Raw genomic sequence first — 12,071 nt, forward strand, 5'->3', positions numbered from 1 at the left:
GAGTGGGTGTCTATGAGAGTGTATGTGTGTTTGTGTGTGTGTATGTAATTATGAGTGAGTGGCTATGAGTGTGTGTGTGTGTGTGTGTATGTAATAGAGGGTGACAATTTTTCGGGACTCCCGCGGGTCACGGTATTCCCGCGGGTTTCCCGCAGTACGGGAGTAAATTTCACTGTTGGTAACGTGATTGGGACGGGACAGGAAATAATAAACGGGAGCTGGCGGGAAGCCAGAGATTATTAACTTAAAAAATGACGCTGCAATGCAGTGAGTGCGCCCAAAGACGTGAGGCATTTCGTTTTAGAAAAGAGAACCAATTACAACCCACAATACGTTTGTTGTTGATTGGTAGCCTATCAGAGCAAGACAAGCAGCTGCCCTGTTCACAATCAATCAGCTTCAGCGATAGGCCCTAAGGCAAAATGGATGCAAAGAAACAGTTACAGGCGAAAGTATCAGCAAAGGACAACTCTATTCAATTGCACGAGCTGTCCGGGAAAGCGATTCTCGTTGAGTTTAATGTGTCATGCAATGTTGGGGCATGACACCTTGACGATCGCATTCCTCAATATATTTATCGCATAACCCTGGCGGAACACAAAAAATTGTTTTGTTTACTCATAGCAACGTTGCTATGCTTCGCTGGTTTAACGTGATGAGAACGGTGCAAACTTAACTGATGGGATGAGATCTAACTATGAAATGATTTAAGCATAGCCTACAGCAAAGTACTGTAAAATATGTAATTTTAATATAGCCCAAAATGATCGGCTATTAAAGAAAAGTTAGACAAGGCTTTCTGCCCTACCAAAATGTATGGTCACCGCACGCTACTGTAGCCTAACAGTCGGATAACTTTAGACATCAACATAGGGAGCGGGACGGGATTCGGGAGTCTTTCTCTCGGGATTTTGCGGGACAGAATTTTTTTGGGGGGGCTGTCACGTGATCGGGATATGACGGGAGCATTTGTGCGGGCTCGGGATGGGACGGGAGTGAAAATTGCTTCCCGTGTCACCCTCTAGTATGTAATTATGAGTGAGTGTCTATGAGTGAGTGTGTGTATGTAATTATTAGTGAGTGTGTGTGTTTGTGTGTGTGTGTGTATGTATTATGAGTGGGTGTCTATGAGTGAGTGTGTGTGTGTGTGTATTATGAGTGGGTGTCTTAGAGTGAGTGAGTGTGTGTGTGTGTGTGCGTGTGTGTATTATGAGTGGGTGTCTATGAGTGAGTGAGTGAGTAAGTGTGTGTGTGTGTGTGTGTATTATGAGTGGGTGTCTATGAGTGAGTGTGTGTGTGTGTGTGCGTGTGTGTATTATGAGTGGGTGTCTATGAGTGAGTGAGTGTGTGTGTGTGTGTGTGTATTATGAGTGGGTGTCTATGAGTGAGTGTGTGTGTGTATTATGAGTGGGTGTCTATGAGTGAGTGAGTGTGTGTGTGTGTATTATGAGTGGGTGTCTATGAGTGAGTGTGTGTGTGTGTGTGTATGTGTATTATGAGTGGGTGTCTATGAGTGTGTGTGTGTGTGTGTATTATGAGTGGGTGTCTATGAGTGAGTGTGTGTGTGTATTATGAGTGTGTGTGTGTGTGTATGAGTGGGTGTCTGTTTGTGTGTGTGTGTGTACTATGAGTGAGTGGGTGTGTGTGTGTGTGTGTACTATGAGTGTGTGTGTGTGTGTGTGTATTATGAGTGGGTGTCTATGAGTGAGTGTGTGTGTGTGTGTGTATTATGAGTGGGTGTGTGTGTGTGTGTGTACTATGAGTGAGTGTGTGTGTGTGTGTGTATTATGAGTGGGTGTCTATGAGTGAGTGTGTGTGTGTGTGTGTGTATTATGAGTGGGTGTGTGTGTGTGTGTATTATGAGTGTGTGTGTGAGTGTGTGTGTGTGTGTACTATGAGTGGGTGTCTATGTGTGTGTGTGTGTATTATGAGTGTGTGTGTGTGTTATGAGTGTGTGTGTGTATTATGAGTGTGTGTGTGTGTGTGTGTGTTATGAGTGTGTGTGTGTGTGTGTGTGTATTATGAGTGTGTGTGTGTGTGTGTGTTATGAGTGTGTTATGAGTGTGTGTGTGTGTATTATGAGTGGGCAGGCGCAGGTGTGAGCCACACTGGTGTCCTCGGCCCCTCCTTGATCATTACCCAGGATGCTGCAGGGCATTCCATCCGTCAGACTTCTGGTGCTTCAGTCTGACAGGAGCCAGCTGACCAGCACACCAGATAATGAGGCTCTCACACAAGCGTGTGTGTGTGTGTGCAATTATATCAGTGTGTTTGTATTTGTGTTATTGTATGTGTGTGTGTGTGTTGGTGAGTGCATGCATTGCGAGTGTGGTTGTGTATCTGTCTATGTTTTAAACCAGAACTAGTGAACTAGTACATCTTTCACTTCCACATCTTGTCTTTCACATCCTTATCTCTAATAGCTAAGATGTGTTAGTAGGCTTGTGTGTTTGTTGTGTGTGTGTGTGTGTGTTGTGTGTGTGTGTGTGTGTGTGTGTTTTCTAAGATATTAACAGTGTTGTGGTGTTGGTGTTTCTCCTGGGCCCGCACAGTTCAAGGAGAATCTCTTTATTGTGGTCAAACGCTGCCTGAGGGGCCCTGAGGTGAGAAAGAGGCACTGGCTGGACCCAAACACACACACACACACACATACGCACACACACACACACACACACACACACACACACACACACACACAAGCACGCACGCACACACACACACACACACACACACACACACACACACACACATACGCACACACACACTCACACACACACACACACACACACACACAAGCACGCACGCACACACACACACACACACACACACACATACACACACACACGCACACACACGCACACAAACACACACACACACACACACACGCACACAAACACACACACACACACACACACAGCAGCTGGGTCCAGGGAAAAACACGCTGGCAGCCTTCGCTTGCTTGTTGGCAGCCCTGATTGGTGACATTCTCCACAGCCCAGTGCTATGCTATCAGCCCAGTGCTATGCTATCAGCCCAGTGCTATGCTATCTGTGGTAGGATGCTGCACAGCCCAGTGCTATGCTATCAGCCCAGTGCTATGCTATCTGTGGTAGGATGCTGAAGGATTCCACTGACTAACTGAACACTAAACACACCGTGTCTGATGCACTGACTCAGAACAGAAGAGATGTTGAGACGTGTGTGTGTGTCTGTGTGTGTGTAGATGTAGCTGTTCTTCCACCATGTGAAGATAGTCTCTAATTAAAGCCCGAGACAGTTCCACATTCTCTCCAGCATTCAATACCAAAACAAAGCACCCTTAAACAGGAAGAATATGCAGAAATGAGTCATCCTCTTGATCCCACCCAACCCTACTGTTGAGCCCAACCCTGCCCGCAAGATTAGATGGCTTAAAAGGTCATGCTATTAAAAACAGAAGAAGAGATAGAGAGAGAAAGAGAGAGAGAGAGAGAGAGAGAGAGAAGTGAAGTTCGGGAGACAGAAGGAAGTCTGGAGGTTGATGGTGAAGCTTCATAAGGTTGATGGAAGCTGCTGTTCAGATGCTCCCACACAAGCATGTTCAGCTCTGACCTGCGCAAACAACAACAACAACAACAACAAACAACAACAGAAGTCATCAGGGCACACGCCATTACACTCCCCCTCTGTCACTGATATGAGTTACGTGTGCGTGCGTGTGTGTGTGTGTGTGTGTGTGTGTGTGTGTGTGTGTGTGTGTGTGTGTGTGTGTGTGTGTGTGTGTAATGGATATCAGGTGTTACCCACAGCCTCCTCATCATTAGGGAAGAGTCTCTCTTGTACGACAGCACGGATGTCTGTGAAGATGTCATCCTCTCCGCGATCTGCGTCAATCTGCAGCACAAAACAGTGAAGGCCTCAATCCTACTGAGCACAGAGCAACACAAACACCATGTTTATTACACACACAGAGCAACATAAACATGTTTATTACACACACAGATTTATGTGCAAATCATAAGTAATGAAAACAATAAAACAGCAGGGGACACAGGATGAATTCTAACCACCATAATTACAGATGCAGTTAAAAGCCAATCATTTGCAAACTAATACATCACGTGTCGTCACTCTGTGTGGAAACTCAAAAGAAGAGTGTGTTCCATCCAATGGCCATGCACCCACTAATGGTTTCAATGGACCACAGGGTTTACCAGTGCAGCAAATCACTTGTTTTGCCCTTGATTAATCAATCAGTTGTTTGGTCTCTAAGAAAATTGTTGGCCAATTTTTCTCCAAAGCCCAAATGTCTTGTTTTGTCCATAAAAACCCTCAAGACATTCAGTTCACTGTTATTAAGGAGTAGAGGAACCAGGCAATCTCTGTCTTCAGGGCTGGTTCTGATCCATTTCAGGGCCTGGTCTCTCTGGAACATTCATGACCAAATAATGTATTCCAACCAGTGGAAACAGGCCTAGCAGGCCTACAGGTCTAGCCCTGGGAGCACTGATGATTTGGTAAACACTTGTACTCAACGTGACGTGAGTGAGGAATACTCCAGCCCCTCAATTCAGCAGGAGAGCCCTGAGTAAGAGAACATTATTCAATAACGCGAAGAGCAAGAGGATCAGGTAACGTAAAAGCCAACCCAGAGAGAGAGCTGAGACTGGACCGAGTCAGCACAGCAGTCTCAGCTGACCACAGGAGCGGTTACAGTCCTAGTGCTATGGGTAGGCTATTCCCACCAGTGGCCAATCAACAACCAAGCCTGTCTACCATCAAAAAACACAATCCCCAACAGAGCAGCTTTGAGAGCATGTCACTGGGCTCATCAAACAGGCAAATACACATTCAGATTTAAAAGGATTTAATAATTCAGATCCACACCGTCAGGGACACGGTCAGATGAGGACCAAAGGTGGCTCAGGGATGCTGGCCACCTGGCCTTGTTGTTTCTGGAGAGTTCTACTGACAGTCCTGCACAGGTCATGTTATCATGACACCCCGGCCACCTCCAAATGCCAATGAGATGCAACAGGCTCCATTTTACACCAATGAGATGCAACAGGCTCCATTTTACACCAATGGGACACATTGTGTTCATTTAGCTCCAGAAAGGCCACGTTTCATACTGCATTAATATAAAGCTCAGAGACACATGACACTGTACACTACTTTCTTGAATTTACCCTGGGGATCAAAAAAGTATCTCTCTATCTATCTATCTATCTATCTATCTATCTATCTATCTACAACACCTATCTCCTGACTGCGGTAAGTAAAGTTAAGAGACATAGAGGAGAGGGGAGTGAAGAACATAGTCTATGGAGGCATCCGACAACCAATATGCAAATACCGCTATACATTATGCCACACCAGTGTTGTAGTACTCGAGTCCGAGACTCGAACTCGAGTCCGAGTCATTAGCTAAATTTAGAGACTCGTGACTTGACTTGGACTTGAGCACTGAATGACTCGAACTTGGACTCGGACTCGTGCATTCGCACTCGCGATGACTCGTCGAGGACTCGACTTTTTTTTGTAATATATCATAAGGCTATAATTGTAGTATGTCATTAGGCTATAATTTGCTATATGATTTTAATATCTAAATTATTCGTAATACTAATTTTAGTTCAAGGGAATGTTAGGCTACTGCTTCATGTCGTAGGCTACATCGCAAGCCACATGTTCACATGCAAAGCAAACGTTAACTTTAACACCAAAATGCCTGGAGATATGGCCGCCGCTATTTCAATGTAGTAGGCTATTGCCAGGCAATATTACCTAAGATTACACTCAGCCTAGGCTAAACAACACACACTGCTGCTGGATAGCTGATCATCGTGACTTGGTGAACAGTGTTTTCCCTGACTGACGCGAGAAGCGAGGTTCCATTCATTCATTTTCATTCGGGGCGTGCCCTGTCGTGCTTCTGTCTGTTCATTTGCAAGTGAAACTGACAAACTGAACCTTTCGTAACAACTATATTTAAAACCACGAATGAACTGGATTACTGTTACTGTTCAAACGATAAATTTGATATACTCCAGAGATAAGTAGCTTTCAGAAAAATATAGTGAGAATTTGCCCCCCCAAGTGGTAGTGACACGCCCCTTTTTGGGCCTGTGGCTCATGGACTAAATGTCCAAGAGTCGCGATTTGATTGCAATTTCGGGAAGAATTTTTGGAGTATGTAGTACTATATTAAAAGATACACAATAATGATCAGACATATTTATATCATTTACTGATAAGTCTGTGACTTCTATTCCTCTAGAAATTACTAGATCGAGGGTGTTGCCAAGGTTGTGGGTGGGTCCTGTAACATGCTGCTTTAGCTCTAAACTGTCCAACACATTAAGGAACTTACTGGCTTTAGCATCAGTTGTCTTATTGACATGAATATTAAAGTCGCCATTTACAATTATGCGATCATAGCTAGTGATGATGAGCGACATAAGTTCAGAAAACTGGTCGAGAAAGCCAGTCCATAGTTTAGGAGGGCGGTATAAGGTTAATAGAAGTACAGCTGGGTCAGCCTTCAGAGTGAGGGCAATATACTCAAAGGAAGCGAATTCGCCAAAGTTAACTCTAGTGCAGCTATATTTGTTTGAGAGAATGGAGGCAATTCCACCACCTCGTTTGCCTTGTCTAATTGAGTGGAAGAAATTATAATTTGGGGACAAGTTTCAACAAGAACAGCTTCGCTGTCTGAAGTCAGCCAGGTTTCAACAAGAAACAGAAAATCCAATTTTTTTTTACTAATAAAATCATTGATTGCAAAGGTTTTGGTAGTAAGTGCACCTATATTTAGTAAACCCATGTTAGCTGAAAATGCCTCTGGCTTTTGAGGAATATGCTGAGGTATGGAAAGAATATTTGTTAGGTTTCTAGTTTTAAATTTGTCTGTTCTTTTTACTATACGTTGGGTAGAAATCAACGTTGGAAGAGAACTATAAGCATAAGTCATGCTATTGCATGAAGCAGCTTGATCTATGGTAATAGTAGTGTATGTTACCCTGCAGAAAACATTCTCAGACCCATCCACATGTATAATGCCATTCGAATCAATACCTGGGGGGCGTGAATCTGTAATATTTTCTACAGAATGTCAATGCCCTACACTACACTCACCATAGTGATGAGGGTGAGTGTAGTGTAGTGTATAGTGATGAGGGTGAGTGTAGTGCATAGTGATGAGGGTGAGTGTAGTGTATAGTGATGAGGGTGAGTGTAGTGTATAGTGATGAGGGTGAGTGTAGTGTAGTGCATAGTGATGAGGGTGAGTGTAGTGTAGTGTATAGTGATGAGGGTGAGTGTAGTGTAGTGCATAGTGATGAGGGTGAGTGTAGTGTAGTGTATAGTGATGGGGGTGAGTGTAGTGTATAGTGATGAGGGTGAGTGTAGTGTAGTGCATAGTGATGAGGGTGAGTGTAGTGTAGTGTATAGTGATGAGGGTGAGTGTAGTGCAGTGCATAGTGATGAGGGTGAGTGTAGTGTAGTGTATAGTGATGAGGGTGAGTGTAGTGTAGTGTATAGTGATGAGGGTGAGTGGAGTGTATAGTGATGAGGGTGAGTGTAATGTCTCATAGTGATGAGGGTGAGTGTAGTGTAGTGTATAGTGATGAGGGTGAGTGTAGTGCATAGGGATGAGGGTGAGTGTAGTGTAGTGTATAGTGATGAGGGTGAGTGTAGTGTAGTGTATAGTGATGAGGGTGAGTGTAGTGTAGTGTATAGTGATGAGGGTGAGTGTAGTGTAGTGTATAGTGATGAGGGTGAGTGTAGTGTATAGTGATGAGGGTGAGTGTAGTGCATAGTGATGAGGGTGAGTGTAGTGTAGTGTATAGTGATGAGGGTGAGTGTAGTGCATAGTGATGAGGGTGAGTGTAGTGTAGTGTATAGTGATGAGGGTGAGTGTAGTGTAGTGTATAGTGATGAGGGTGAGTGTAGTGTCTCATAGTGATGAGGGTGAGTGTAGTGTAGTGTATAGTGATGAGGGTGAGTGTAGTGCATAGGGATGAGGGTGAGTGTAGTGTAGTGTATAGTGATGAGGGTGAGTGTAGTGTAGTGTATAGTGATGAGGGTGAGTGTAGTGTAGTGCATAGTGATGAGGGTGAATGTAGTGTAGTGTATAGTGATGAGGGTGAGTGTAGTGCATAGTGATGAGGGTGAGTGTAGTGTAGTGCATAGTGATGAGGGTGAGTGTAGTGTAGTGCATAGTGATGAGGGTGAGTGTAGTGCATAGTGATGAGGGTGAGTGTAGTGTCTCATAGTGATGAGGGTGAGTGTAGTGTATAGTGATGAGGGTGAGTGTAGTGCATAGTGATGAGGGTGAGTGTAATGTCTCATAGTGATGAGGGTGAGTGTAGTGTAGTGTATAGTGATGAGGGTGAGTGTAGTGTATAGTGATGAGGGTGAGTGTAGTGCATAGTGATGAGGGTGAGTGTAGTGCATAGTGATGAGGGTGAGTGTAGTGTCTCATAGTGATGAGGGTGAGTGTAGTGTATAGTGATGAGGGTGAGTGTAGTGCATAGTGATGAGGGTGAGTGTAGTGTAGTGTATAGTGATGAGGGTGAGTGTAGTGCATAGTGATGAGGGTGAGTGTAGTGTAGTGTATAGTGATGAGGGTGAGTGTAGTGTAGTGCATAGTGATGAGGGTGAGTGTAGTGTATAGTGATGAGGGTGAGTGTAGTGTAGTGCATCGTGATGAGGGTGAGTGTAGTGTAGTGTATAGTGATGAGGGTGAGTGTAGTGTAGTGTATAGTGATGAGGGTGAGTGTAGTGCATAGTGATGAGGGTGAGTGTAGTGTAGTGTATAGTGATGAGGGTGAGTGTAGTGTAGTGCATAGTGATGAGGGTGAGTGTAGTGTATAGTGATGAGGGTGAGTGTAGTTTAGTGCATAGTGATGAGGGTGAGTGTAGTGTAGTGCATAGTGATGAGGGTGAGTGTAGTGTATAGTGATGAGGGTGAGTGTAGTGTAGTGTATAGTGATGAGGGTGAGTGTAGTGTAGTGTATAGTGATGAGGGTGAGTGTAGTGTATAGTGATGAGGGTGAGTGTAGTGTATAGTGATGAGGGTGAGTGTAGTGTAGTGTATAGTGATGAGGGTGAGTGTAGTGTAGTGTATAGTGATGAGGGTGAGTGTAGTGTATAGTGATGAGGGTGAGTGTAGTGTAATGTATAGTGATGAGGGTGAGTGTAGTGTATAGTGATGAGGGTGAGTGTAGTGTATAGTGATGAGGGTGAGTGTAGTGCATAGTGATGAGGGTGAGTGTAGTGTAGTGTATAGTGATGAGGGTGAGTGTAGTGTAGTGTATAGTGATGAGGGTGAGTGTAGTGTAGTGTATAGTGATGAGGGTGAGTGTAGTGTAGTGTATAGTGATGAGGGTGAGTGTAGTGTAGTGTATAGTGATGAGGGTGAGTGTAGTGTATAGTGATGAGGGTGAGTGTAGTGTAGTGTATAGTGATGAGGGTGAGTGTAGTGTATAGTGATGAGGGTGAGTGTAGTGTATAGTGATGAGGGTGAGTGTAGTGTATAGTGATGAGGGTGAGTGTAGTGTATAGTGATGAGGGTGAGTGTAGTGTAGTGTATAGTGATGAGGGTGAGTGTAGTGTAGTGTATAGTGATGAGGGTGAGTGTAGTGTATAGTGATGAGGGTGAGTGTAGTGTAGTGTATAGTGATGAGGGTGAGTGTAGTGTAGTGTATAGTGATGAGGGTGAGTGTAGTGTATAGTGATGAGGGTGAGTGTAGTGTAGTGTATAGTGATGAGGGTGAGTGTAGTGTAGTGTATAGTGATGAGGGTGAGTGTAGTGTATAGTGATGAGGGTGAGTGTAGTGTAGTGTATAGTGATGAGGGTGAGTGTAGTGTATAGTGATGAGGGTGAGTGTAGTGTATAGTGATGAGGGTGAGTGTAGTGTATAGTGATGAGGGTGAGTGTAGTGTATAGTGATGAGGGTGAGTGTAGTGTAGTGTATAGTGATGAGGGTGAGTGTAGTGTATAGTGATGAGGGTGAGTGTAGTGTATAGTGATGAGGGTGAGTGTAGTGTAGTGTATAGTGATGAGGGTGAGTGTAGTGTATAGTGATGAGGGTGAGTGTAATGTATAGTGATGAGGGTGAGTGTAGTGTAGTGCATAGTGATGAGGGTGAATGTAGTGTATAGTGATGAGGGTGAGTGTAGTGTATAGTGATGAGGGTGAGTGTAGTGTATAGTGATGAGGGTGAGTGTAGTGTATAGTGATGAGGGTGAATGTAGTGTATAGTGATGAGGGTGAGTGTAGTGTATAGTGATGAGGGTGAGTGTAGTGTATAGTGATGAGGGTGAGTGTAGTGTATAGTGATGAGGGTGAGTGTAGTGTAGTGTAGCGTAAAGTCTCACCCTGACGATGAGGCCTCTCTCCTGGTAGTACTTGGCGATGAGGGTGATGTTGTGCTTGAACGTCTCCAGGCGCTTCTCGATGGCGTGGGTGTTGTCGTCGGGGCGACCCTGCTGGGCAGCCCTTTTCTCCAGCCGCTGACGAAGCTGCTGATTGGAGCAGGCCAGCAGAATCACCAGGTCCGGCGAACCGATCTGGACACACACAGAGCCACTCTGAACACACACAGAACCGATCTGGACACACACAGAACCACACAGACCTAATCTGGACACACACAGAACCGATCTGGATACACACAGAACCACTCTGAACACACACAGAACCGATCTGGACACACACAGAACCACACAGACCTAATCTGGACACACACAGAACCGATCTGGATACACACAGAACCACACAGAACTAATCTGGACACACACAGAACCGATCTGAACACACAGAACCACTCTGAACACACACAGAACCACTCTGAACACACACAGAACCGATTTGGACACGCACAGAACCACACAGAACTAATCTGGACACACACAGAACCGATCTGAACACACAAAACTGATCTGAACACACACAGAACCAATCTGGACACACACAGAACCGATCTGGACACACACAGAACCGATCTGGACACACACAGAACCGATCTGAACACACAAAACTGATCTGAACACACACAGAACCAATCTGGACACACACAGAACCGATCTGGACACACACAGAACCGATCTGGACACACACAGAACTGATCTGAACACACACAGAACCACTCTGGACACACACAGACAGAACTGATCTGAACACACACAGAACCGATCTGAACACACAGAACTGATCTGAACACACACAGAACCGATCTGGACACACACAGAACCACTCTGGACACACACAGACAGAACTGATCTGGACACACACAGAACCGATCTGGACACACACAGAACCACTCTGGACACACACAGACAGAACTGATCTGGACACACACAGAACTGATCTGCAAACTGTAATCTGTAATTTGCTGTTTAACTGCTAACATGCAAGTCAATGTTTCCAAAAGCAAGTGTAATGGCTGGACATATCTGTCTATCTGGTTCCTACTAAATATCCATATTTATTCTGTTCATGTAATATATGATAGCTATAGAATATAAGTAAGGGATAATGTATAGAACTCCGGGAAATTGGGAAAATAAGTCCCGACAGAGCGAACCGGACCCTGACACACCAGCGGACCAGAATTATTTTCCCAATAATGACCGGCGTTCTATACATTATCCCGCTTATTATATAGCTACTTGCCAAAACGAAAAAATAAACTCCATGATAAGTCTTTTTACATTTATTTGTTACCGTTTCATTGTGGCTTTTGCTGAGATACAAATAGTTCTACAGCACAAGATTTAACGAGTGTTGAGACCAGCCAGTGGCTGTCAAAGAGCCATGTATGGAGCTTTGCTTGTTGTTAATCTGCTCAAGGTCCAGTTGCTAGGACTCAAAACCATAGAGTTGGGACACGTGTCCGGGACATCATTGATATCATCAATGCTAATTAAGCAATATGTCTACAGGCTGATAGGTATGGCCATATGCACCGTGCAGACTTCTCTAATCATTTTTCAGGGGAAATGAGTTAAAGCAGTCCAATGCAGTTTCTGGGTGAGCTCCCCCTACAGTTGTGGAGTATTTGTACTTTACACAAGTGTCATAAATA

The 12,071-nt window shown here is 44.5% G+C and overlaps 1 protein-coding gene across 1 annotated transcript in view; it reads right to left on the bottom strand.

Annotated features, from left to right (window-relative positions):
- Positions 1 to 2,135: 2,135 nt before the first annotated feature.
- ak5l (adenylate kinase 5, like) overlaps positions 2,136 to 12,071 on the bottom strand; it is a 25,706-nt gene continuing 15,770 nt past the window's right edge. Inside the window, exons 6-8 of the mRNA XM_076270687.1 lie at positions 10,363 to 10,554; positions 3,787 to 3,873; positions 2,136 to 2,201 (exon numbers count right to left, since the gene is read on the bottom strand). Coding sequence (XP_076126802.1) covers positions 2,136 to 2,201; positions 3,787 to 3,873; positions 10,363 to 10,554 — 345 coding nt within the window. The remainder of the gene's footprint in view (positions 2,202 to 3,786; positions 3,874 to 10,362; positions 10,555 to 12,071) is intronic.

Source organism: Alosa pseudoharengus, unplaced genomic scaffold (assembly GCF_046254945.1).
Source record: "Alosa pseudoharengus isolate Yale_2024_CS ecotype anadromous, Long Island Sound unplaced genomic scaffold, YU_APseudo_1.1 YU_APseudo_1.1_scf_6, whole genome shotgun sequence".
NCBI lineage: Eukaryota > Metazoa > Chordata > Actinopteri > Clupeiformes > Clupeidae > Alosa > Alosa pseudoharengus.